This window comes from Salminus brasiliensis, chromosome 15, assembly GCF_030463535.1.
Source record: "Salminus brasiliensis chromosome 15, fSalBra1.hap2, whole genome shotgun sequence".
Classification (NCBI taxonomy): Eukaryota; Metazoa; Chordata; class Actinopteri; order Characiformes; family Bryconidae; genus Salminus; species Salminus brasiliensis.
In genome coordinates, this window is record NC_132892.1 from 1,624,505 (window position 1) to 1,650,979 (window position 26,475).

Sequence of the window (26,475 nt, forward strand, 5' to 3'; positions counted from 1 at the left end):
TTTCTATTAGCAGCTGAAGACACTGTTAGCTACACCGCTAGCTACAATCTTCAGTCCAAACCAGGTATTTTACCTCAGTACATGACTCAATCATTCAGCTACAGCTTTAAAATGATCAATATTCAGTCAGAACTGATCTGTATGATCAATAATCTCTCAGAAATGGAGCATTTAGTGTTGTAGCTCAGAGGCAGCGGCTATCTGTGAGCGTCCGTTTGGGTCTGAGGGAGTTAGCGGAGCTAGCTAGCTTCGCGGCTCCTCGGTCACGTGATCTCCCGCTCAGCTTGAACTGCGTGTTTATTCAGCGTCATTCTGCCAACGTTAGAAACCGGCAGGCAACGTTTATGTGACCTTTACCATTGATCACAACTTCAACCTCAACCAAACAATGCTGGCTCTGATCAATAATCAATAACTGCTCAACATCCCCTCGCTATCTGGGTTCTGAGCTCAGTTTTGACTGGATTTAATGGGTGTTTGACTTCCAGTGTGTTTAAGAGGAAGAAACGTCTTCTGATGTTTGCTCGCTTCTTGAAAGGTTGGTCCAGGCAACGTTTGATCATGAGGAGTCCTGAGTGTGTGGGACTGTGGAGGAGCTCTGAGCAACATCACTGCTGGAGGTTCAGCCTCAGTTCCTCAGCAAGGAAAGCAGCTATTGGCTGTCCTAGAAGTCGAGGGGGTGACGCCCTCTCCCTCATTTGCATAACAGGCCATTTGCATGTATTTGAAGCTGTGGAATAAAGCAATAATGTTGTGGGAGATGAAAAAGTGAGTGAAAGCATTATAAATATGTTAGAACTACATAAGTCGTGCAGTTTGTCAGCAGACAGAGCTCAGACTCTGCACCGCTGTGAAAAGCGTGTGTAGCTGCAGTACCGCTGTTTGACCAGCAGGGTCAGTCCTCCTGTGCTTATGGGCAGTATCACCGTTACATTACATGTGTAGCATTATTCCCATGATTCAGTGAAGCTGTTCTTCTAATAATGATGGAAAACCCTGTTCATATTTTAATGGCTGAACTGTTCACACAGACCAGCATCTTCAGAGTCCAGCTGGGTGGGAATGAGGAGGAGCACCTCCACTATGGAGCCTCATAACGCCATCGCTGGAGAACAGAGGTGGGCGATACCGGGAATTTTGGTATCGATCCTAAACCAAGTAAACACAGGGCCAGTATCGCCGATTCCGATACTTTTTAATATTTAAGCTTCATAGATCCAAAGGATCCAAAAGACCTAGGAAAGAATTTCGCAAAACATTGTATATGACAACTAAATACTTTATTATAACAATCAACATTTTTGTTTAGAAACAATGCAACAGTAACAAAACAAAGTTTGCCTTAACATTAGGAAAATAAATCTTTTTTTGAGGTAAAAACAACCTAAAACAAAATCTCCAGAGGTAGAGGGCTGACAAACCACAATACAACAAAAGTAACACACCACAACAAATACTGTAAACAGTCTCAAACTTATTCTGTCAAAAATACAATAAAATAATACAAAGAATAAGGAATTTCTTCCCTTCAGTGCACTTCTGGCTTTAAACAAAATAAAAACAATAAGTGAAAATGAAATAAAGAAAGTATAAATAAAGAAAGAATATGTTAAGGGCCCACAGCTACACTGCTGAGAACAAAGGATTACAGGTTTTTATTTAAGAACAGTATCATGTTCACATTTTTGGGTTTCAGTGCACATGGCCTGATGCTCAGTAGCTGTCCTGCCTTTGAAAAAAGCCTCTCAGCCGGCACTGAGGTTGCAACAACCCCTAAATGTCTCTTTGCCAGTTTGCTCAGACAGGGGACTGTTGGTGCATTGTTTCTCCACCACAGTAGTGGATCCTGGTCCCTGGTAACAGGCCTTTCTTCTGTGTATCTGCGCATTTCAATTAGCGCATTAGTGCCAGCTCTCCGATGGTGCTGAGACTAACGGACTTCCGAGTCAAATTCTGCCCAAATCCCACCTTTTGCTGCAGATGTAGAAGCTGCAGGAGCTGGAGCAGAGCTGGAGGCAGTTGAAGGAGGTGCTGCTGAGGTCTGACTCATTGTCTGCATCTCTGTGATCAGTCCAGCTTTTACAGGCTCAACATTTGATGAGTCAGGGAACCCCATGTTTTTGAACCTGATGTCCAAGTAAGTGCTGACGGCAAGACCATAAAAAGTTTCAGTGGTCCTGAGACGGCGTTGGCATTGTGCCGACAGCTCAGCAGCTAGCTTGCTGCCTCCTCGCTCAGACGCACGACGGGTTCTTTGAAGCAGTGACATAAGGGGTATGACTTTTGAAATGGAAACATGTTTTTCAGACGATATTTCCCTGGTTACCTCCTCAAATGGTCTTAGTGCATTCAGGGAGAGACTGATTTCAGACCGTTCTTCCTGAGTCAAGCAAAGAGAGCTTTTGCCAAGCAGACAGAGGACCATGGTAACTGCATCTTTTTGCTCGGACAGTCTCTCCCACATGTAAAATACTGAGTTCCACCTGGTCTCGACTGATTGAAGCAGTTTTTGCTCAGGAAATTTCTGCTGCTTTTGAAGTTCTTTGAGCTTGGATGTAGCAGTGGTGCCGTGGTGGAAGAAAGAAACAATTGCACTTGTTTTCTTCTGGATCTGAACCAAGTCTGGGACAGCTTTGAGTGCGTCTTTTACAACCAAGTTTAAGGTGTGAGCAAAACATGGGTAATGTGCCCAACCTGCCTTGCGCACAGCAGCAACCGTGTTGGCCCCATTATCTGTGACCACTGCCACAATCCTGTCCTTTATGCCCCATTCTTCCACAATTCTTGTGAGTTGGGAACAAATATTGTCAGCTGTGTGTTGACCGGGGAAACCACATGTTTCGAGTACATATGCTTGCATCTGCCATTGCTCATTTATAATGTGGGATGTGGCCGTTAAATAACCTTCTGTGGCTCTTGATGTCCACATGTCAGTTGTCAGTACAACATTATCCACTTCACTCAATGCCCTTCTAACCTTGGAAGAGCAGTCTGTATGAAGAGCCGGCAGTTTCCCCTCCATTAAAGATTTCCGACTTGGAGTTCTATACCTCGGGTCAAGGGTCTTCACAAAATCCTGAAAGCCCTCATCTTGCACAATGGAGAGAGGTTGCAGTCCTTCACTATCATTCCTGCCAGGCTCCTGGTGATCTCCTCAGCTCTTGGGGAATCGGGCAGTGCACTGAGCGCAGCTCTGACAGAGAGTAGACTTTGATGAATCCAGTGCGTGCGGGAGAAAAAAAGCTTGAGTATCAATCTTTTTACACGAGTATTGATCAATATCAATACCAGCGTTGGTATCGATATTATCGATATTTGGATCGATCCGCCCACCTCTATGGTCAACGCCAAGAAGGACCTTTTTAACATGTGATGTTTAAAATGGTAGTTTGGTGGAGGCACACTTTTCAAAAATGTCTATTTATATCTTAAAGTGATAATATAAAGCAATGGTTTCACAAAAAATACATGAATAAATTAACAAACGAGCAGCTTCTCCCCCGTACCCCACATGTAGTCAGTCAGCCAGTCCTGGTGAATGTTCCAGATGCTGCAGAGGTGTTGTAGAGGGAGCTGTTTTGTTGGTACGTATCAGGCAGGTGGTCATAATGCTCATTTTTCATGCTCATTGTTGTAAGTGCACATGATAAAGCATGTGAGAGATTAGATATATATATAATGTAGTTACATTGTGCACTTTTTCCCCTCTCTTATCAACAAGAAGGCCTGACGCATTACTCGGCCCTTCTTGGACTTAATGTTTACGTGATATTACACTACTGGCCTCTGAGTAGCCTCCTACACAGTGACTGTGAACTTATGGCAGTTATTTTGCCCAGCAGCTGAAGGGTTATCTTGAAAGCATTATAGCTCACTGGTAGATTGCAGGCGTCAGAAGTTTTCAAATGAACATCTAATGTTCTTGTACAGCTTTTTTAGCCGGTTTAGCCTTCAGCCTGACAACAAAGCACTGCAGTAGACTAACCCTGATGTAACAAAAGCCATGAACCACTTTTTCTGCATCATAAAAGGATAAAATATCAGAAAGGAAGAAAGGCTATTCCAGCCAAATTGTCTGTATATGCATAGGACAGATCAGAGTCCATGATGCCAAGATTTTCCACGGTTGCAACTGAGAAACTACTAAGATTAAGCAGTAAATCAGAACAGTCTGCTGGGCTTTCTCCAAGATCTTAGCTATAAAAGGAAGATTTGAAATTGTTCATTATAAGAACACTTCATTATTTCTGTACGCAGAAATACACAGCTGTTAAAGATTGTAGTGTGGGTAGGAAATGAAACTCGTGGACAGAGTATTAGCAGCGCTGCCTGGCCGGTTTGGACCAGTCAGGTAAAGTTTCAGATAATTGTTTAGATATTGTACGTTTATAGTGTTTGTGATTTTGTAGTTTAGTCTGGGTTTGGGTTTGAATGCAGCATAAAATGAAGGATCAGTTATTCAGTGTACAGTCTATACAGGTCCTCAGATCTGCACAGAGATTACAATAAATATGACTTATTTCATCTTTTGATCTGCTAATGAAACAAGACAATCAGCCTATAATCCTACAGTGATCTGCACCTCATGAAGTCAATACATACATTACATGTGAGAACAGGAAAGCTCACACACACACACACACACACACACACACACACACTACTCGAAAATAAAGAGGTGGAGCAAACTGGTAGAAGAGGAATAAGTGAGGCAGGGAGGAGAAACCGAAAGTAAGATCGTCCTCCTCCATTAGAGAAGGAGAGAAGCTCCTGCAGCGTCTGGATTCACTCGGTAAGTTCAGAACTAAGGAGAATGTAGAACATCCACCTGTAGCTGAAAGGTAGAACAGGTTCTAAGGGTTCCTCACATACAGAACCCTTCTTTCAGCTCAGATCAGGGTCGGATTACACCTGAAGAGGAAGTCTCCAAAATGGAGGTCTGAGACGGGCCTGGAGAACAGGGTGTTTGTGTAAACAGGTGTAAATGTGCAGTAATGCTGGAAACTGAAGCTGAAATATGATCATAGACTCATATTTAATGATCACAGTCCTGAAGTTCGTCTGATTTCTAAGCTCGTTGCTGTTTAATGTGAAGCTGCGTCATTAAAAACTCTCCTGTTACGTGAGCGAGTTCATGTTCATGTTGACCAGCAGGGGGAGCAATCGGACCTCAAGGCAATGTGCTTCTTTAGAGAAGTGTTTCTAAGTCCTGATCCTTAATGTTCAATAATGATAACAGTAATAATGATCACTTGTAATATCCTGCCATAATCACCTGTATTAATGAATCATATAACACTGTTTCATTATTTCATCTTTCAGTAATGTTAGGATCCTAATAATGAATGTTTTTAGATCCTTATTCATATTTTAACGTCTGAAATGTTCACCCAGACCAGCGTCTCTGGTGTCCAGCTGAAGCACCTCCACAATGGAGCCTCATAAGTCAGGCAGTGGAGGAAGACCTTCTGACTTAAAGTGAGTAACTTTACATCAGCCCTTAACCTGAGTTATGAGTTTTTGCTGTAATCGCACATGATCATAGGGAATATGCCATTACCACTTCTCACATTTGTGAGAGCATGTGTGGTAAAAAGTACCTTTACTCATCACAAATGAACTGCTCTCATTGTGAACAGACTAGAACCTCCAGAACCCATCAGTGTGCCTGTAAAGCAGTACCGGTTCATACAAGAGCCTCTATACTTCACTACGCTTCACTTCATGACTCAGGAATCATGTGTTAAAGTTTCAGACATTGTGACTTAATATACTGTCAACATTTTGTTACCAGATGGATGAATTCCAGAGCAGAATCTCCAGAGCTCAGCTGTGTGTCTATGAAGAGCAGCAACTCAATTAGACAACCTCCTTTCTTCAGTGATGGAGGACAATCTCCAGAGCTCAGCTGTGTGTCTATGAAGAGCAGCAACTCAATTAGACAACCTCCTTTCTTCAGTAATGGGGGACAATCTCCAGAGCTCAGCTGTGTGTCTATGAAGAGCAGCAACTCAATTAGACAACCTCCTTTCTTCAGTGATGGAGGAAGTGGAATTGACACAAGGTAAGACACACAGTATAACAGGAATATGCATGAGCTCCTGTCTCAAATAGAGATTTGTATTTATTGTGTTCTGTTGTGTAGAAATTAAAACCCCACCAGTGTCTCCCAAAAATATTTTCATTAGATTGTACAGAAGATCTCAGTACATTCACATTTACGGCATTTAGCAGATTCTTTTCTCCAGAGCGACTTCCAAAAGTGCTTCAGTCTTTACTCAGATACCCTTAGCTAGTTTGTACTGACTAGGATGCAGAGATACCTTTTCTTAGATACTACTAAATACAGAAGTCAGTATGGAGACCATAATGCTCAACATACACACCTAAGTACTCTTGGAAGAGGTGGGTCTTGGAAGTCGGTGTTTGAAGACCCTGCTGTTCAGAAACCCAGGGGAAGTTCGTTCCACCACTTTGGAGACAGGACAGAAAAAAGCCTGGATGCTTGTCTTCAGTGGATCTTAAGGGCTGGGGGGTCGAGCCGAGCCGTACTTGAAGCTTGAAGGGCTCTGTTGGATATTAATGAATGTGTTGAAGTGTGTATGTGGATGAGTTCATGCATTTGCGACAGGATCTGACCCTGGGTACAGGCTTCTCCTCAGGGCTGTAAATCCATAGGTTAAAGGTCAGTAATCAGTAGTTGGTTAGGAGAGCTGACCATTGGGGGGGGCAGATACTGTCTTCAGACACGAGCTGAGACTCAACTGCAGTCGCAGTCCCTCTCCTGGTTCTTCCTTCTGTGCAAGAAAGCAAGAACCGACTTCAGCTCTTGGTACAGATGGGCTTTTGACCACTGCCATCCGTACGTTTACGTAGACTGTTAGAAATGCAGACGGCACACTGTTCATTATTCTTTACTATGATATATGCTTTTATTTCTGCAGGAGCTGCTGCTGTTTCAGATATCCACATTATAGCGCTGCTGATGTTTAAGAGTGCTCTTCTAATGACAGCTGAGCTGAACCCAGTTTCATTACTTTCTATAAAATTAGCTGCAATGTATTAGATTTTACGAGATAACACCACCATATACAGTATAATAAAGACACTGTAGCATATCTGCAGTATCTCCCACTACCCAGCTTTGATTTCGTACACTGATTTATCAATGATGTCTTGGGAGTATTATTGTTTTTCTCCAGTGTAGTCATTTCCAGTTTCCAACAATGTAATCCACATGAATAGTTATTTTAATGGTGTATGAGTGTGTTTCATAAGAGTTCATATTGACAGCTGGGGATGCAGGCATGGAAGATTCTGAATGGATTTACATGTTAATTGATGACGTTATGTTGATGGAACGTAAAAGGAGGAACTCTGAAGTGCAACACCGGACAGTCTGTGGCGTGCACATAAAAGGCTAGAAAACAATGCACAAGAACTCTGACCGACACCCTCTGCACTGAAAGCTAGCATTTGGAAGCACTTGTGTAGTAAACGTAATGATGCTGTATGGTTTTTCGTGTTACTACAGTATTGCCACAGTAGCCATACATACAGGTTTTTGATCCTCATGTACGTTAAATGTTTTCAACACATATAAATAGTAAAGTATAAATAAGAGAAATTAGAGACAGTGGAAAGTTTCTTTATGTGTTACAGTGTTGTTTAATTATGTGTCACCTGTATCACCCACAAACACGCCATTACTGAAACACCTAGTGTTTACAGATCAGTTCTGTCACACTGTCCCTCATCTTCATCTACTTCACACATTGACATTTTGTCTCTCTGAACAGAGGGAGGAGGGATCTGCTCCAGGATACGTCCAGATGTGGAGTGTGTGAGCAGCTTCTGACAGATCCAGTCTCCATCACCTGTGGACACAGGTTCTGCAGACTGTGTATCAGCAGCTACTGGACCAGAACTGCTCTGTCAGGAGACTTTGTCTGTCCCTGTTGCAGAAAGAGGTCTAAAACCCGTCCAGCTCTCCATCCACACGTGGAGGAGTCCATGAAGCAGGATTCCCACCAACCAGTGGATGATGTTCTGCAGAGAGTCTCACAGAGACACAGAGCCAGCATGAAGAACAGGTACGAGAGCTTATTTGAGGGAATCAAAGCAGAAGAGACTCGAACCCTCCTGAACAGGATTTACACACAGCTCTACATCATAGAGGGAGAGACTGAAGGAGTGAATGAAGAACATGAGGTTCTACAGATGGAGAAAACACCCAGCAAATACTCAGAAGACACTCCGATCAACTGCTCAGACATCTTTAAACCTGCAGAAGATCCTAAAGGAGCTGTGATGGTTGATGGTCTCAGACAAAACCAGAAGAAAAGAAGCTAAAGGACCAGAAGAGATCCGTACTGTGCTGACTAAAGGAATTGCCGGCATTGGGAAAACTGTCTCTGTGCAGAAGTTCATTCTGGACTGGGCTGAAGGAGAAGCCAATCAGGATGTAGATTTCATGTTTGTGCTTCCATTCCGAGAGCTGAACCTGATCAAAGACCATCAATACAGTCTTCATGGACTTCTCTGTGCCTTCCATCCTGAGCTCAGAGAGCTGGACTGTAAGATCTATGACCAGTGCAAAGTCGTGTTCATCTTTGATGGACTGGATGAAAGCAGAATTCCACTGAACTTTTCAGAGTGTGAGAAAGTGTCTGACATCACCATGACATCATCAGTTGGGGTGTTGATGACAAACCTGATCAAAGGAGAGCTGCTGCCCTCTGCTCACGTCTGGATCACCTCCCGACCAGCAGCAGCCAATCAGATCCCTCCTCAGTACATCAGCCGTGTGACAGAAATCCAGGGGTTTAATGACCCACAGAAGGAGGAGTACTTCAGGAAGAGGATCAGAGACCAAGACCAAGCCCAGAACATCATCTCCCACATTAAGACAGCGAGGAGCCTCCACATCATGTGCCACATTCCCGTCTTCTGCTGGATCTCAGCCACTGTTCTTCAGAGAATCATGAGACAGAGTAACACAGAAATCCCTAAAACTCTGACTGAGATGTACTCCCACTTCCTGATCACTCAGACCAACATGAAGAAGGAGAAGTATGAGGAGAACTCTGATAGGGATCCAGTGGAACTGCTGAGATCCAACAGAACCCTGCTTCTGAAACTGGCTGAACTGGCTTTCAAACAGCTGATAAAGGGCAATGTGATGTTCTATGAAGAGGACCTGAGAGAGAGCGGTATTGATGTCACTGAGGCCTCGGTGTACTCTGGGATCTGCACTGAGATCTTTAGGGAGGAGTGTGTGCTTTATCAGAGGAAGGTCTACAGCTTTGTACATCTGAGCTTTCAGGAGTTCCTGGCTGCTTTCTATGTGTTTCACTGCTACTTGAGCAAAAACATGAAGGTACTGAGTGTTTTTAATCCAAGGACCAGAAGATGGCCTGAAAGTTTTCCACTGCATGAGCTCCTGAGGGGGGCAGTGCATAAAGCCTTGGAGAGTCAGAACGGACACCTGGATCTTTTCCTCCGTTTCCTGCTGGGCATCTCACTGGAGTCCAGTCAGAAGGTCCTACAGGGCCTCCTGATCCACACAGAGAGCAGCTCAGAGAGCATCAGTGAAACAGTGCAGTACATCAAAGAGCTAATGGAAGAAGAAGAAGATCTTCCTACTGACAGATCTGTTAACCTGTTCCTCTGTCTGACTGAAATGAAGGACCAGCATTTATCCAGGAAGATTCAGGAGTTCCTAAACTCAGAGAAACGCTCAGAGAAGAAACTCTCTGCTGCAGAGTGTGTAGCTCTGTCCTACATGCTGCAAACCTCAGAGGAGGTGCTGGACGAGTTGGACCTGAAGAAATACAGCACATCAAGAGCGGCGTATATGAAACTGCTTCCAGCTGTGAACAAGTGCAGAAAGGCTCTGTGAGTATCTGAATTTATTAAAAATGCAGAATTTGCTGATTAATCAAACTTTTCCTTCTTAAGACTGAAGCTTTTAATAATGGATATTTAAATGTAGAATCAAAGTAGAATCATAATGTTTATGTTAGTGGAGTTAATCGATTACAGTAGCGACATGTTGCTAACTACAACCGCTAATACGTCACTAGGCTCTGTAAAACTGTTTTAACTGAACTCTGAACTGAGTTTACTCTTTCTTTATAGACTGTCTGACTGTTATCTCACCATGAAAGACTGTGAAACTGTCTGCTCAGCTCTGCAATCAGAAAACTCCTCCCTGAAAGAGCTGGACCTCAGTAACAGTGACCTGCAGGACTCAGGAGTGGAGCTGCTCTCTGCTGGACTGAAGAGTTCACACTGTAACCTGCAGATTCTCAGGTCAGAGTTTCTGTATATTAATTCCTGAATAAATGAGAATGCTCAGAAACTGTAAACAAAAAGAAAATGTAAAAAATAAAAATGTATTGTAGTGTTATACTCTGTATATGTTACAACACATTTATATAAACACGTACAAAAGTCGTGTTGTATTGTTTAAACTGGTATACTACTCATACAGTCATCCTCTGACTGTATTGTAATATCTGCTGAATTTGTTCTTTCTTTATAGACTAGCTTTATGTAAGCTTGGAGTGAAGACGTGTGAAACTCTGGGATCAGTTTTAAAGCTGGAGAACTCCTCCCTGAAAGAGCTGGACCTCAGTAACAATGACCTGCAGGACTCAGGAGTGGAGCTGCTCTCTGCTGGACTGAAGAGTTCACACTGTAAACTGCAGATTCTCAGGTCAGAGTTTCTGAATGATCAATATTAAACTGTTACATTCACAGTTTTAAAATTTCATAAATAACAAATGTGACAATTTAAACTCAAGGAGTCGAGATGGATCCATGTGCTGGGTTTATTATATATATATTATATTATATATTATATATTAGGGCAAAAACTACAATGCAGTCAAAAAGGCAGAGCAAAATATCAGTGGCCAAAGATCAGTCCATGACAGGGTGTAACATCACCCAGAATCAGACGCTCGCAGGATGAAAATGAAAAAGAGGCTTTAATTAAAATATCATAGTCCAGATTCGTGGTCACAAAACAGGCAGGATCGCTTCCGGAGGGCAAAAGATGATAAAGGAGGAAAGGAACACGTCCAAATGGTCAAAGGCAAACTCGTAGTCACAAAACCAGGCAGTAGGTCTGAACCCAAGACAAAACATACAGACAACAAGTCAACAAACAAGGTAGAAGATATAAAGGATATAAAGTCATTCACAGGATAAACAGTCAGAAAATAACGATCAGTATCGTCCCAGAATAGGAACCAGTACCTCACAGCTAGCCTGAACTAAAGCCCGGGCTCCTATACTGAACTATAGAGCAGACACAGGTGATCTTCAGTACTGGGGTGACTGGGAACAGAGCACTCAGTAGGCCGGGGTAAACGGGTAGTGCTTCACAGGGAGTTGGTGTGTGGAGTGAGTTTCAGGCGAGTGGCTGAGGAGGGGCTGACTGTCATGCAGGTGTGGGAGTTAGATAGGTTGCCCAGACAAGTCAATTTTACAGTGAGACAGAGCTCTGGTGGCCAGGCAGGGAACTGCAGTCAGTGGAGTGAGACTTCTGACGTCTCTGTGGGACGACTCTGATTCTGGACATTGTGGATCGTTGATGTTAAACAGACTCAGTGAGAAGAAGACGAGAGTGAGAGAATACTCAGACACATCAAACATTAACTTTCTCTCTCTCTGCAGATTGTCTGGCTGTATGATCACAGAGGAAGGCTGTTCCTCTCTGGCTGCAGCTCTGAGGTCAAACCCCTCTCACCTGAAAGAACTGGATCTGACCTACAACCACCCAGGAGAGTCAGGAGAGAAGCTGCTCTCAGCTAGACTGAAGGATCCACACTGCACACTGGAGACACTCAGGTACGGACCGCTGTGTTTAGAGGAGTGTGTGTGTGTGTGTGTGTGTGTGTGTGTGTGTTTTAGAGAGAAATTCAGAATTACTGAAATACTGAATAAATCAATCTTATAATTAAACCATTGCAGAGGAAGAATTTCACTTCCATCCCCCCTTTCTGTGCATCATCAGAGTGGGGGGTGCGGATTACTCCAGTAACATCATTTATTTAAAAGCTGAACCTCATGATTAGGTAGAAAAGGTAGAAAAGGTGCTTTACAATCAGGTGATCAAGTTTACTGGAAATAAAAGGTGAAACTGCTTTTATTTCCTCTTTTTCTGTAATATAGATTATTACAGATTTTTAGTGTAATTAATTATTAATTTTAGTGTAATTTTTATATTAATAGCAAAATTATAATATTAACTATATAAACAAATCAAATGCTTGATCACACTGTATCAGTTTCACTTTAAAGCTGTATCACATTCTGATTGGTTGAGAAGGATCCTGACGTGCTCTATTTGTGAGAACTACGTTGTTTTTACTGAAACTGTATCACTCCGCCGTAAACAGACGCCACATTGAGCATTACGAGAACTCCCATTCATATTTCAGCCAGTGTCCACTCTCCTCATTTATACCGTCTCTGACTAAACCTGATACCTGATGGTTATGTGGCTCTATCAGCACCACAGAAGGAGAACCTTATAGTAACAGCAGTATCTTGGACTGCGTACAAGCTCAGGTACCTTAACCCACTTCCACTTAGTCGGCCCTGGTGTTTTGCAGTTCTTACCATTGAATAGCAGTAACTTACTGTTGTGGAACTACTTTTGGCGGAAGGATCTAACAGTATTAAAGCATATTCAGTATGAAATTCAGGGATTTTGTGATTTATGGTGTTTGTTTATTTTGTAAAAACAGTTAAATTAATATCAGAAAAAACATCACGTCTGTTCTGAATTGTACAGTTTGTTGTAGGACTGTAACTGTAACTGCTTCAGAAACTACTTCAGGACCACTGTACAGATTTCCCAGGGGTGAATATACTGGAATTTCCACAAACAATCAGAAATGAAGGATCACTGGTAGTTATTAAAGCCTGGGGCAGGTTCAGTGGACATATTTATAATATTTAAATGTATAGAAAGGTTTTTGTAGCAAAGTTGTACAGTTGACGTTTTCTTAATTTTTGATTTTACTCTTTGTGAAATTCAAACTTCATAAACTATTTAAAATCTCTTCATTGTTTTCTACAAAAAATGTAAATGAGGAAACACACAGAGAGATACAACGTTTGACTGTTTATGTAACAGCATGAATTATAAAGTAATGGTCAGTGCAGTGGTGTATGGTGTAGCTAAATGTGAAAGTGAACAATTACAATGGTATTACACATTCATAGCATTACCATCACCCTAAATGGTGGCGAAATTGATTCATGTGATGCCATTGAACTACGATCTTTGTGAAATTTGGGCCCCAAAGGAGAAAACAGATCAGAACAAGATCCTAAATGTCTGAATATTACTGAACTTTATACTGATGTGTTCACACTGAGGATTACAGCTATATACACAACAAATACAGGTGGGTTATAAAGAACAGTACAGGGAGTGAAAGTGGATACAGGTGGGTTATAAAGAACAGTACAGAGAGTGAAAGTGGATACAGGTGGGTTATAAAGAACAGTACAGGGAGTGAAAGTGGATACAGGTGGGTTATAAAGAACAGTACAGGGAGTGAAAGTGGATACAGGTGGGTTATAAAGAACAGGACAGGGAGTGAAAGTGGATACAGGTGGGTTATAAAGAACAGTACAGGGAGAGAAAGCGGATACAGGTGGGTTATAAAGAACAGTACAGGGAGTGAAAGTGGATACAGGTGGGTTATAAAGAACAGTACAGGGAGTGAAAGTGGATACAGGTGGGTTATAAAGAACAGTACAGGGAGAGTAAGTGGATACAGGTAGGTTATAAAGAACAGTATTAAAGGTGAAAGTGGATACAGGTGGGTTATAAAGAACAGTACAGGGAGTGAAAGTGGATACAGGTGGGTTATAAAGAACAGTACAGGGAGAGAAAGTGGATACAGGTGGGTTATAAAGAACAGTACAGGGAGAGAAAGTGGATACAGGTGGGTTATAAAGAACAGTACAGGGAGAGAAAGTGGATACAGGTGGGTTATAAAGAACAGTACAGGGAGAGAAAGTGGATACAGGTGGGTTATAAAGAACAGTATTAAAGGTGAAAGTGGATACAGGTGGGTTATAAAGAACAGTACAGGGAGTGAAAGTGGATACAGGTGGGTTATAAAGAACAGTACAGGGAGAGAAAGTGGATACAGGTGGGTTATAAAGAACAGTACAGGGAGAGAAAGTGGATACAGGTGGGTTATAAAGAACAGTACAGGGAGAGAAAGTGGATACAGGTGGGTTATAAAGAACAGTATTAAAGGTGAAAGTGGATACAGGTGGGTTATAAAGAACAGTACAGGGAGTGAAAGTGGATACAGGTGGGTTATAAAGAACAGCAGGGAGTGAAAGTGGATACAGGTGGGTTATAAAGAACAGTACAGGGAGAGAAAGTGGATACAGGTGGGTTATAAAGAACAGTATTAAAGGTGAAAGTGGATACAGGTGGGTTATAAAGAACAGTACAGGGAGTGAAAGTGGATACAGGTGGGTTATAAAGAACAGTACAGGGAGTGAAAGTGGATACAGGTGGGTTATAAAGAACAGTACAGGGAGTGAAAGTGGATACAGGTGGGTTATAAAGAACAGTACAGGGAGAGAAAGTGGATACAGGTGGGTTATAAAGAACAGTATTAAAGGTGAAAGTGGATACAGGTGGGTTATAAAGAACAGTACAGGGAGTGAAAGTGGATACAGGTGGGTTATAAAGAACAGTACAGGGAGTGAAAGTGGATACAGGTGGGTTATAAAGAACAGTATTAAAGGTGAAAGTGGATACAGGTGGGTTATAAAGAACAGTACAGGGAGTGAAAGTGGATACAGGTGGGTTATAAAGAACAGTATTAAAGGTGAAAGTGGATACAGGTGGGTTATAAAGAACAGTACAGGGAGTGAAAGTGGATACAGGTGGGTTATAAAGAACAGTACAGGGAGTGAAAGTGGATACAGGTGGGTTATAAAGAACAGTACAGGGAGTGAAAGTGGATACAGGTGGGTTATAAAGAACAGTATTAAAGGTGAAAGTGGATACAGGTGGGTTATAAAGAACAGTACAGGGAGTGAAAGTGGATACAGGTGGGTTATAAAGAACAGTACAGGGAGAGAAAGTGGATACAGGTGGGTTATAAAGAACAGTACAGGGAGTGAAAGTGGATACAGGTGGGTTATAAAGAACAGTACAGGGAGTGAAAGTGGATACAGGTGGGTTATAAAGAACAGTACAGGGAGTGAAGGTGGATATAGGTGGGTTATAAAGAACAGTACAGGGAGTGAAAGTGGATACAGGTGGGTTATAAAGAACAGTATTAAAGGTGAAAGTGGATACAGGTGGGTTATAAAGAACAGTACAGGGAGTGAAAGTGGATACAGGTGGGTTATAAAGAACAGTACAGGGAGAGAAAGCGGATACAGGTGGGTTATAAAGAACAGTACAGGGAGTGAAAGTGGATACAGGTGGGTTATAAAGAACAGTACAGGGAGTGAAAGCGGATACAGGTGGGTTATAAAGAACAGTACAGGGAGTGAAAGTGGATACAGGTGGGTTATAAAGAACAGTACAGGGAGTGAAAGTGGATACAGGTGGGTTATAAAGAACAGTATTAAAGGTGAAAGTGGATACAGGTGGGTTATAAAGAACAGTATTAAAGGTGAAAGTGGATACAGGTGGGTTATAAAGAACAGTACAGGGAGTGAAAGTGGATACAGGTGGGTTATAAAGAACAGTCCAGGGAGTGAAAGTGGATACAGGTGGGTTATAAAGAACAGTACAGGGAGTGAAAGTGGATACAGGTGGGTTATAAAGAACAGTACAGGGCTAACTGGAACAGTGCAGTGGAGCTGGGTGTGGTATTAGCACTAGCTTTGCTAACAGGCTAACAAACCGGTTCAGTACCGAAACCTCATATTCAATCACCAAGCAAAAATAACCACGGTAACGAGTTAAACAGGGTTAGGTCTGGTGTGTGTGTGTGTCTGGCGCCACCTAGTGTACAATTACAGTGTGTGTCTTCTCTCGGGTCAGTACCGGTTCTGTCTGGTGCAGCAGGTTAAACCTGTGGTGCTGTGAAACCGTGATGTACTGTAACAATCCACTGCTGTGTGTGTGTGTGTGTGTGTGTGTGTGTGTGTGTGTGTGTGTGTGTTTAGAGTGGAACATGGAGGAAAGATCAGAATCAAACCAGGACTGAAGAAATGTAAGTTCACACACACACACACACACACACACACACACACACACACACTGTATCTCTGCCTCTCTATCACACACACACACACTAATGTCTCTTCTTGTGTTCAGACGGCTGTGATCTCACACTGGACCCAAACACAGCTGACAGACGTCTCTCTCTGAGTGAGGGGAACAGGAAGGTGGTGTGGGGAGAGGAGCTGCAGTCGTATCCTGATCATCCAGAGAGGTTTGATAAGTGGAGGCAGCAGGTGATGAGTAGAGAGAGTCTGACTGGACGCTGTTACTGGGAGGCTGAGTGGAGCGGGAGAGGAGCTGAAGTAGCTCTGACTTATAAAAGCAAAAAAGGAGGAGATTCAGACTGTGAGTTTGGAGAAAATGAGAAGTCCTGGACTCTGAACTGCTCTGATTACAGATACACTGTTTATCACAATAATAACAGAACTGATCTCCCTCCTCCCTCCGGCTGCAGGAGGGTAGGAGTGTATGTGGACTGTCCGGCCGGCACTGTGTCCTTCTACAGAGTCTCCTCTGATACACACACACACACACACTTACACACACTCACACACTTACACACATTCAGCACCACATTCACTGAACCCCTCTATGCTGGGATTACTCTTTATTCTGAGTCCTCAGTGTGTGTGATATAGAATAACACACTGTGTGTGTGTGTGTGTGTGTGTGTGTGAGTGTGTGTGAGTGTAAAGTACTGATCAGGCTCTCACACACTTCCCCCGTATACAGTTTTTGTGTGTGTGTGTGTGTGGGGGGGGGGGGTCACACGACAGAGTGAGGGCTGCTCCCTTCCTTCATGAAGACTGGGCTTTCTTTAGGAGTTAGCTGAGACCCCTTTTCCCCTTGTCTTGGTAACATTGTTATTACAGTAGATTAGGTTCCTCTGATCGATGTGGGTCTCTCCCAGTATCTCTCCCAGTATCTCCCACTCTGGTGTATTCTGAAGTGACCACGGCTTGTGAACGCAGGAACCACTCCAGTCCACAACCTGCAGGATCTGAAATGATTAGAAACCCTTTCATGATCAGGCGTTTTTGTGGGATTTGGCTGAAGTCGAAGGGCACAGAGTTAGTTTTGGTCCCTGCTGTAAATAAAGCCAGGAGCTTGTTTATCAGAACCCAGCAGACTCCCATCAAGAACCTGTGCATTAAAAACCCCTGAAATAGCCTCTTGGTTCTCTCAGGATTTAATTACTGTAACGAGCAGTTTCAACTCTGAGGTTCTGATCCTAAACTCTGCTGGAAAACAGTGAACCTCCTTCAAACACAGACCCTCGTCCTCACCGTCATCACTGAGATGTGAGAACCTTCTGATCAACAAGCCCTTCCCAGAGTCTGGACATGCTCCTACATCCGTAATTCAGTGCTCCAGGAAAAATGGACCAGCGTAAGAATCTGAGACGCTTTGACAAGAACCAAGCTGTGATGTTCTAGATAGACGACTGGGTCAGAACATCTCCAAAACATCAGGCATCAGGTCTTGTGGGGTGTTCCCGGTATACAGTGGTCAGTACCTATTAATAATGCTCCAAGGAAGGACAACCGGTGAGCCAGCAAGTCAGGGTGATGGGAGCTCAAGGCTCACTGAGGCGATGGATGCCCCTCCTCCCAACTTACAGGACCTGCAGGGTCTGCTGGGATGTGCCAGCGGGAGGCTGAGCAGTGTCTCTCTCTCTCTTTTAATGAGAAATGAATATTTGTATTTATTAATAATGATACAGTCATCTGTTACTCCAGCTCTTCCATGCAGGTTTTAACTCTTTTAACCAGTATTAGAAGTTCCTGAAAATGCTCATGTGCTTTAGAATGGATACAGTGGCTTTACAGTCTTTAAGATATTGAATTATTAAATATTTGGTACTTTTGTATTTTATCCAATAACCTTCAGTTAACCTTGAAAATCTTAAATTGATCATGTAAAAATAAATAAATAAACAAATAAACAAACATCAGCCAGTCTTCTTCAGTGTCTTGGTTCCAGATACCTGCAGATTCCACCTTCAGAGGTCTTTCAGAGGAAGCTGTTTTGGTGGCACGTGGAGAACCAGCAGCAGCTCTGCAGGTGGTTCTAATGTTTCGGCCTATTTTCTAAATGCTCATAATTAAGCGTGTGAGATTAGAGGAGGGAAACTTCTAGAAGAACCTGAGGACACGTCTCCAGCCCCTTTCAGAGGACGATGCTAACGTCACAGTTCTGCTGTTTTGGCCTTTAGGCTTTTAGGCCTGTGGAGGACAGTGGTGGTGGTGGGGGGGATTTGGGACATCTGTTTAGAAGACATCAAGAGGACAGCAGACTGACCCACATCTCTCACAGGTCCTGATGCACACCGACCTTCCAATAAATCTGATCAGCTTCATTAGTCTTCTGATCTGACGATGAGGGAGAACTCCTGCAGTGATCTTCAGCTCAGGACATAATCTGGAGAGGACATGACTGCTGTTGTTGAGTCCGGCTAATGGACAGGAAGTGGTAACGGACCACCACAAGGACAGGAAGCTGAAGGTGGGGATGATGTTAATCTTCTAACCCTGTTCAGATCAGCTCAGTCCAGAGCAGCTGTGGATGCTGGTGTTCCTCCTGCGCAGCTGGGTGGGAAGTCGTTCAGCCTTATCAATATGCAAATATGCAAATATGCCATGCAGTTATTTGTGATTTTATTGGCTAGAACTAGTGAATGACTGACAGTGGCTCCGCCCACTCGCTGTCTATTCGCTCTGAGAGAAAGAGGGAGGCGGGGCAGAGACAGGAAGAGACAGGGAGGAGAAAGCGAAAGTAAGATCGTCCTCCTCCATTAGAGAAGGAGAGAAGCTCCTGCAGCGTCTGGATTCACTCGGTAAGTTCAGAACTAAGGAGAATGTAGAACATCCACCTGTAGCTGAAAGGTAGAACAGGTTCTAAGGGTTCCTCACATACAGAACCCTTCTTTCAGCTCAGATCAGGGTCGGATTACACTTGAAGACAAAGATCAGACCTGGGTGGGGTCTCAGGGTGTTTGTGTAAACAGGTGTAAATGTGCAGTAATGCTGGAAACTGAAGCTGAAATATGATCATAGACTCATATTTAATGATCACAGTCCTGAAGTTCGTCTGATTTCTGACGCTTTGATGTTTAACGTGTTCATATGCAGTGGCGCTGTTTAACCAGCAGGGGGCTTCAATGCAACATTGCTTGTTTTGTATTTGTGCTACTTTATATTTCATAATAACAACAGTGAAAATACTGATCATCTGTCATATTCGGTCTTGGTTACCAGTAATACTGAATCATATAACAGTGTTTCATTATTTCCATCTTTCAGTAACATTTCTAGAACCTTAGTCCTCCATCAACACTGGGAGGGGGGTCAGATGGAGAACAGTGTATCTAAATGTAACAAGTCTAAAAATGTACAGCAAATCTGTAAACTCAACTTAAAACAAGGACAAAACTTTTTTTTAATGCTACGTTTATTTTTAATGAGTATAGACGTATAGTCCAAGGTCTCAGCTAACCAACCAGCTGGAAGGGAACAAGAAGCTGACCTGTATTTGCTTTATAACTTGATTTGTGTCAACTCCAAAAAAGTCTACTTTTATTTTCTCAATCCAACAACAATGTAAAGTCCTGAAGTTCCTAATAAAGGTGTTTTCTATCATAGTTGTGTAATTTACACAAATTCAGATCACATGACTTTATGATGTTTTAGGTTGGTCAGGAGTTGCATCAATAAAAAAGAAAATAGGGTGTGTTCATTTGCTGTAGCGCACTTTGACCAGCCTAAATGAGACATGGTGTATTAGTTTGTTTTTAATGTTTTTTTTTATTATATTTATTAAAAGGTTGATATAATTCAAGGCTTCAGGCTTGTGAACACCTCCTCCACCCTTACACTGGTTTTTCTTTTACTTGACGTTTACTTTAGTGTGTGTATATATATATTTAATTTATTTATTTATTTTAATTAGACTTATTCTGTTTCTCTTTTATATTGATATTTATAAGATTGTCAATAAATGGAGGAACTGTAGAGATAATACTGTATTATTGCAGCAATAACAGATCTCTGAAATCTCCTATTCTAATGGCTCATGAGGCTAAATCATATAATAGAGTTACATTATTTCCGTATTTTAGTTTTGTTTGTTTTTCAGGCATTTTATGTTTTACGTTTTCTCTTTAATGGCTGAACTGCTCACAGTTCACAGATCAGCATCTTCAGAGTCCAGCTGTGTGTGCAAGAAGATGAGCGCCTGCGGCAGTGAAGGAGGACCCCCTGTCCTAAAGTGGGTAACCCGCTTCCTCGGTTCCTTTCGGTTTCTTCATTGTGCTCTTAGGCAACTTTGCCCCTGCCTCTGACTCGCAGTACCTCTCTGAGCTATACACCAGTCAGCCATAACATTAACACAGCTGGCAGTGGCGCTTGTACCTGGTAGACTTGCAGTGCTCACTGGTTCGTTTAGTCTTGGTCTCCTGGTGTGATCCAGTCCCATGGATCTTCAATTTCTAAATAATATGTGCAACTGTAGTCACAGGAACATCAAGCTGCTTGGAGATGGTCTTATAACCTTTACCTTTAACATGCTTGTCTTTTTCTTCCTCTGGTCCATGTTGAGTGTGGTACACACAATGTCATCAAACAGCACAGTGACTATCTGTAGCCCTATATATAGGCCCACTGACTAAAAAGATTGTAGACACCTGTGATGCTAATTAGTGGACACACCTTCATTTAACATGACGATAAAATCTCAGTGTTTCTGAGAGTTTTCCTCTGTACAATGCTTGCCTTAATATCAAGATATTTGGCAAAAGAAAACAGGGTAAGAGATAAAGATTACAGCCAGCTGGAAAAACTGCCGTCTGTATTTGGAGACGACACCCAAATGAAATAAACACACTTTCTCTCTCTCTGCAGATTGTCTGGCTGTATGGTCACAGAGGAAGGCTGTTCCTCTCTGGCTGCAGCTCTGAGGTCAAACCCCTCTCACCTGAAAGAACTGGATCTGACCTACAACCACCCAGGAGAGTCAGGAGAGAAGCTGCTCTCAGCTAGACTGGAGGATCCACACTGCACACTGGAGACACTCAGGTACGGACCACTGTGTTTAGAGGAGTGTGTGTGTGAGTGTGTGACATTGTTTGTAGTGAAAATCTCTCACTGTGTTTAGAGTGGAATATGGAGAGAACATCAGAATGAAACCAGGACTGAAGAAATGTAAGTACACACACACACACACACACACAATCTCTTAAAACATTTAACAACTTAACAACTATTACAATAAAAGCAATAATAATGACAAAGTAAGTAACAATAAATAAAGAAAAGCTCTTTTTCAACTCTTGCTTTTCTTCACTGTTCAAAACATAAGCTTTTCTCTTTCTTTTCTTCACTGTTCAAAACATAAGCTTTTCTCTTTCTTTTCTTCACTGTTCAAAACATAAGCTTTTCTCTTGCTTTTCTTCACTGTTCAAAACATAAGCTTTTCTCTTTCTTTTCTTCACTGTTCAAAACATAAGCTTTTCTCTTGCTTTTCTTCACTGTTCAAAACATAAGCTTTTCTCTTGCTTTTCTTCACTGTTCAAAACATAAGCTTCTCTTTTTTAACTCTTGCTTTTCCTCACTGTTCAAAACAAGCTCTTCTTTTTCAACTCTTGCTTTTCTTCACAGTTCAAAACATAAGCTCTTCTCTTGCTTTTCCTCACTGTTCAAAACATAAGCTCTTCTCTTGCTTTTCCTCACTGTTCAAAACATAAGCTCTTCTCTTGCTTTTCTTCACTGTTCAAAACATAAGCTCTTCTTTTTCAACTCTTGCTTTCCTTCACAGTTTGTGACTTAGACCCACTGTTACCGTTCGCCCCTCTACAAAGGTGCGACGGGGAAGTGTGTTTGGCTGGGTGTATTTATAACCTGCCACACAGGTGGGTCTGGTCAGCTTTGATTACCGCTGGGGATTCTGGGGCTTGGAGTTCTTGGAGTTCTCCACCAGCTTTCCTACCGTGCTGGCCAGGCCCCCTGCTGGTGGCTGTTGTAGGGTTTCTCAGTATTTCTGTCTCAGATCTGGATCCCCTGGTTGTTGGTGTTTTGGGTTTGACAGTTTTCTTAGTTCCTTTCAGAGAGATCTGCATTCATGATCCAACCTCTTCTCTTTCCCCAGTTTTCTTTGGCTTTGAAGGTAGACCATATTAGCGGCTTTCTGGAAAATGCTGTTGATTTCCATGTCAGTACAGTTGGCGCTGCTCTTGCCTTTTCCAAATTGATGTATTAACGTTAGCGATTTTGTTAGCTATATCAGATGTCAAAGTTTCATGGCTGTCCAGGGCCAATCTTCAAGTCCTCTGAAGTGAGTCCAGATTGCTGGGATCTGCTGTAGTTTGATTGTATCTCTAACTCATGGATGTGTTTCTCCTCTGCATTCAGACGCCTGTGATCTCACACTGGACCCAAACACAGCATTCCCACGTTTCATTCTGAGTGAGGGGAACAGGAAGGCGGTGAATGGAGAGACGTACTTGCCGTATCCTGATAATCCAGAGAGGTTTGATTGTTACGGGCAGGTGATGAGTAGAGAGCGTCTGACTGGACACTGTTACTGGGAGGTTGAGTGGGGCAGTGAAATAGAAGTAGGTGTGATTTATGAGTCCATCGGCAGGAAGGGAGGCAGCTACGACTGTCGGTTTGGATTGAACAAGAAGTCCTGGACTCTGTTCTGCTCTGATAGAGGATACACTGTTCGTCACAACAATAACAGCACTGATCTCCCTACCCCTTCCTCCGGCTGCAAGAGGGTAGGAGTGTATGTGGACTGTCCGGCCGGCACTGTGTCCTTCTACAGAGTCTCCTCTGATACTCACACTCTCACACACTTACACACATTCAGCACCACGTTCACTGAACCCCTCTATGCTGGGATTCTTCTTTATGACCTGGCCTCAGCGTATCTGTGTGAGATGGAGTAACGAACACCTCACACACTTCTTAGTCATGTACTAGTGCAGGGGTACTCAGTAGGCGGACTCCATAGGCTTGTCCAGTCCCTGTAGAGACATACCGCCAATAGAATAGGACTCTCTGGAGCAGATAAATATTGATGAACCTATTGGCACCATGCTTCCTAACGCCAGGTGTGGGATAGAGGGGTATAAAGCCCCCCCCCCCCTCTCTCTCTCCAGTGTTCTCTGTAATGATAGATGGTGCTCCATCTAATACTTCTGGGATGAGCTGGGGAGTTGAGGGTGAGGATGAGGTGGGGTGATGATCATCCAACATCTGATCTAAAGAAATCTAGTAGAAAGCCTTTCCTGCCTGGACAGTAGAGACAGTTACTCCAACACAAGCAGGATAAACTTTATTTTTAATAGCCTTGATTTTGGAAGAAACAATGAAGACGCAGGTGTCCCAATACTTTTAGCCATGTAGTGTAGCTCTGGATTTATGGAAGACTGTAGCTTTCTGCTTTGTTTTTTTATATAGCTTGTTTGTATCTCTATAGACCTTAAACCCAGTGGACATCTTTAGGATACATATTTGAGTACCCCTGTACTAGTGCATCTCACAAATTAGTCCAGTGCATCTCAAAATTAGAATACTGTGGAAATATTATCTTAATTGCATGTAAAATGACACATTTCAAGTTTTACTCTTTATCAGTTTGGCATATAGCTCATTAAAAAAAATCAGAAATCCAGTATCTAACATTATAGTAACATTTCATTAGGAGTTTGTGTAAATTAGTTAAGTATACGCAATCACAATCATGAGGAGTGAATCCCAGCATAGTAATGGGAAATTGACTGGAAAGGGAAATGTGGTAGGGAAAGGTGCCAGAGCAACAGGGATGACCACAGCCTTGATAAGATTGTCAAGAAAAGATGATTCAGGAACTTGGACTGAGGCTGGTGTCAGTGCATCAAGCCACCATGCATGGTTGTCTTCAGGAAAGGATCTACAACTGCTGCTTTCCTAATACCAGTCACTCCTGAACAGCGTCAGAAGCGTCTTACTCTGGCTAAGGAGAAAAAGGACTGGACTGTTGCTCAGTGCTCCAAACTTCTCTTTTTTCTGATGAAGAGTGAAGAGGCACACAATCCAAGGTGTCTGAAGTCCAGTTTGAAGTTTCTGCAGTTCAAAGTCTACAGCCTAAGGTCTAAGCCTAAAGTACTGAGTGTATAAATGAACACACTGGTACATTTCTGTACTGTACATCCTTTTCTGTTTGTTCAAATATTCTGAAGGCTGTGATTGCAAATGTATTTCCTTTAATTCCTTTTATAATTACTTAATTCAGAAGGATATGTGACGTTTGATATACTTAGCTCTGTATAGCTCTGTCAAAATGCCAAGTTCACAAGGCCTTGGAGGGTGTTGACTGATAAGGAAGAGACCGAGATGATCTGCTGAAGGTCGTTTAAGGATGCTTTAAGAACCACAACGTGTTAATGTGTTGCTGTTGACGCAGTCATATTGATAAATGCTATTTTCCGTTTAATCATCAGTATTAAGCTTTGACTAATCATAGATATCTTTGATTTTAATCATGAAGAAAAGTCATGCATGTGATTCTTTTGATTTACATATATTTACTTAATTATCAGAATCAGAATCTCTTTATTTCACCAAGTATGTTACCCATACAAGGAATTTGTCTTGGTGAGAGCAACACGCATGACAAGTAACAAAGAAACACAGAACACGGTCTTAAACTAAAGGAAAATGACACTAAACAATAAATAGGGTAGGGGATAAATTAAAAAAAAGTAGAAAGTACTAAAGGTAATAAAGGTAATAAAGAGCTGAATTATCTGAATAAAGATATAACAGCTTTGAGAAAGTGTCGTTTCATTTTCCTCTTTCTCTCTGGGTGGTGAATATAATGAAATTTAAAAATCATTGAAATCTTAAACTTTGACTCATGGCCCTCTTTTCACAACAGTCATTTATAAGGACTGGGAGTTTTACACATCATTCCAGGACTGTCTTGGTCATGCTGTGGTAATTTACCCAACAGCTTTTGGTAGCTGGAGGATGGTTGCCAAAGCCTCTTATTAAAATACATAGAAGACAGCATTTAACATTGGATAAAACTCCCATTGAAGTCCATAGTACCAATTATACCAAACCTAATTCAGTTATTACTCATTTTACATTTACATTTTATGGCCAACCTAGTGTTAGGTGTCTTGCCCAAGGACCCTTATTGGTGTAGTGCAGCACAGTCACCCAGACCGGGAATCGAACCCCAGTCTCCAACATGTTGTAGTAGCTCGCTGGCAGGTAGTGGTGTTATCTGTTGTTATCTGTTCTAGGTCATGACTAAAAGGACATCCTGAGACATGTAGCAAGACGTTAAGTCCACTTCATTTAACACGAAACAGAACTTTTTTGCTATCATCATGATGAAGCCATGATGAAACATTTAAGAGGAACCTCAAAATGAAGGAAACTGCACATTATACAGGTACACTACCATATTAGTCACATTCACAGGGTTTTATTTCCTTTTATGGTATTGCATTAGCTGGCTCCGCAGCTTGCTGTGAAACACTGTTGCTGTAATCATGTCTCATTGCCACATCACATTTGTTTGTGTCCTGCATGAAAACTCAACTCCAGCTGAAGTCATTAGCATCAGATTCAGTAGCTCCCCCTTGTGAGGAAATTTCCTATCGTAAAAAAATCAAATGCAGAGTTCACTGGACTCAGTGGTTTACCTTGGATACGTAACTCCACCAGTTTATCTTTAATGTTTATACATTTGCGTGAATGTATTAGGTGTTGCTTCGTAGGAAACACATAAATCAGCTGGTTATATCCAGACATTGTGTCACATAGAGAATTTTTAATTAAATGAAAGCCGCTCTGGTCACTGTCTGTGGGGGGTTCTCCATTTGCGGAGGTTTCTGCCAGGTACTTCGGTTTTCCTCTGTATTGGCCACACGGGAGGTGAATGGGCCATGCTAAACTGCCCCTTTTAAAGGGAATTTCACAGATTTCTAACAAATTCTGCATCATTACATCTGAACAAATTCATTCAGAGTGTGTTTGGTGTGAAGCTTTCCATTCTAGGGAAACTAAACAGAATTGTTCACGGTAATAGTGATCTTAAAGCTCACAGAAACTTCTTGCACCAATCAGAGTTTGAGAAGATTTGGGGTCTAAAATCCATTTGGGGAGGAGGGATACATGCAGGGAGCTGAGTGGTAAATTGTGTATTTTTCAGATTTGCCATTATTTGACTGTCATCAACTTTCCGTATAA

The 26,475-nt window shown here is 42.3% G+C and overlaps 2 protein-coding genes across 2 annotated transcripts; both read left to right on the forward strand.

The window, feature by feature from the left end:
- Nucleotides 1-4,040: 4,040 nt before the first annotated feature.
- Nucleotides 4,041-25,048, forward strand: LOC140535730 (uncharacterized). The gene is given in 11 exon segments (XM_072657193.1): nucleotides 4,041-4,792; nucleotides 5,395-5,478; nucleotides 5,795-6,064; nucleotides 7,800-8,349; nucleotides 8,351-9,897; nucleotides 10,141-10,314; nucleotides 10,547-10,720; nucleotides 11,686-11,859; nucleotides 21,133-21,306; nucleotides 21,386-21,432; nucleotides 22,639-25,048. Coding segments are annotated over 10 exon segments (3,696 nt in total). The 5' UTR covers nucleotides 4,041-4,792; nucleotides 5,395-5,431; the 3' UTR covers nucleotides 23,178-25,048.
- LOC140536232 (stonustoxin subunit beta-like) lies at nucleotides 16,115-18,188 on the forward strand (the record flags this gene model as incomplete). Its single annotated transcript, XM_072657956.1, has 2 exons — nucleotides 16,115-16,223; nucleotides 16,328-18,188. Coding segments are annotated over 2 exons (654 nt in total), but the record flags the coding sequence as incomplete, so codon positions are not given.
- Nucleotides 25,049-26,475: the final 1,427 nt, after the last annotated feature.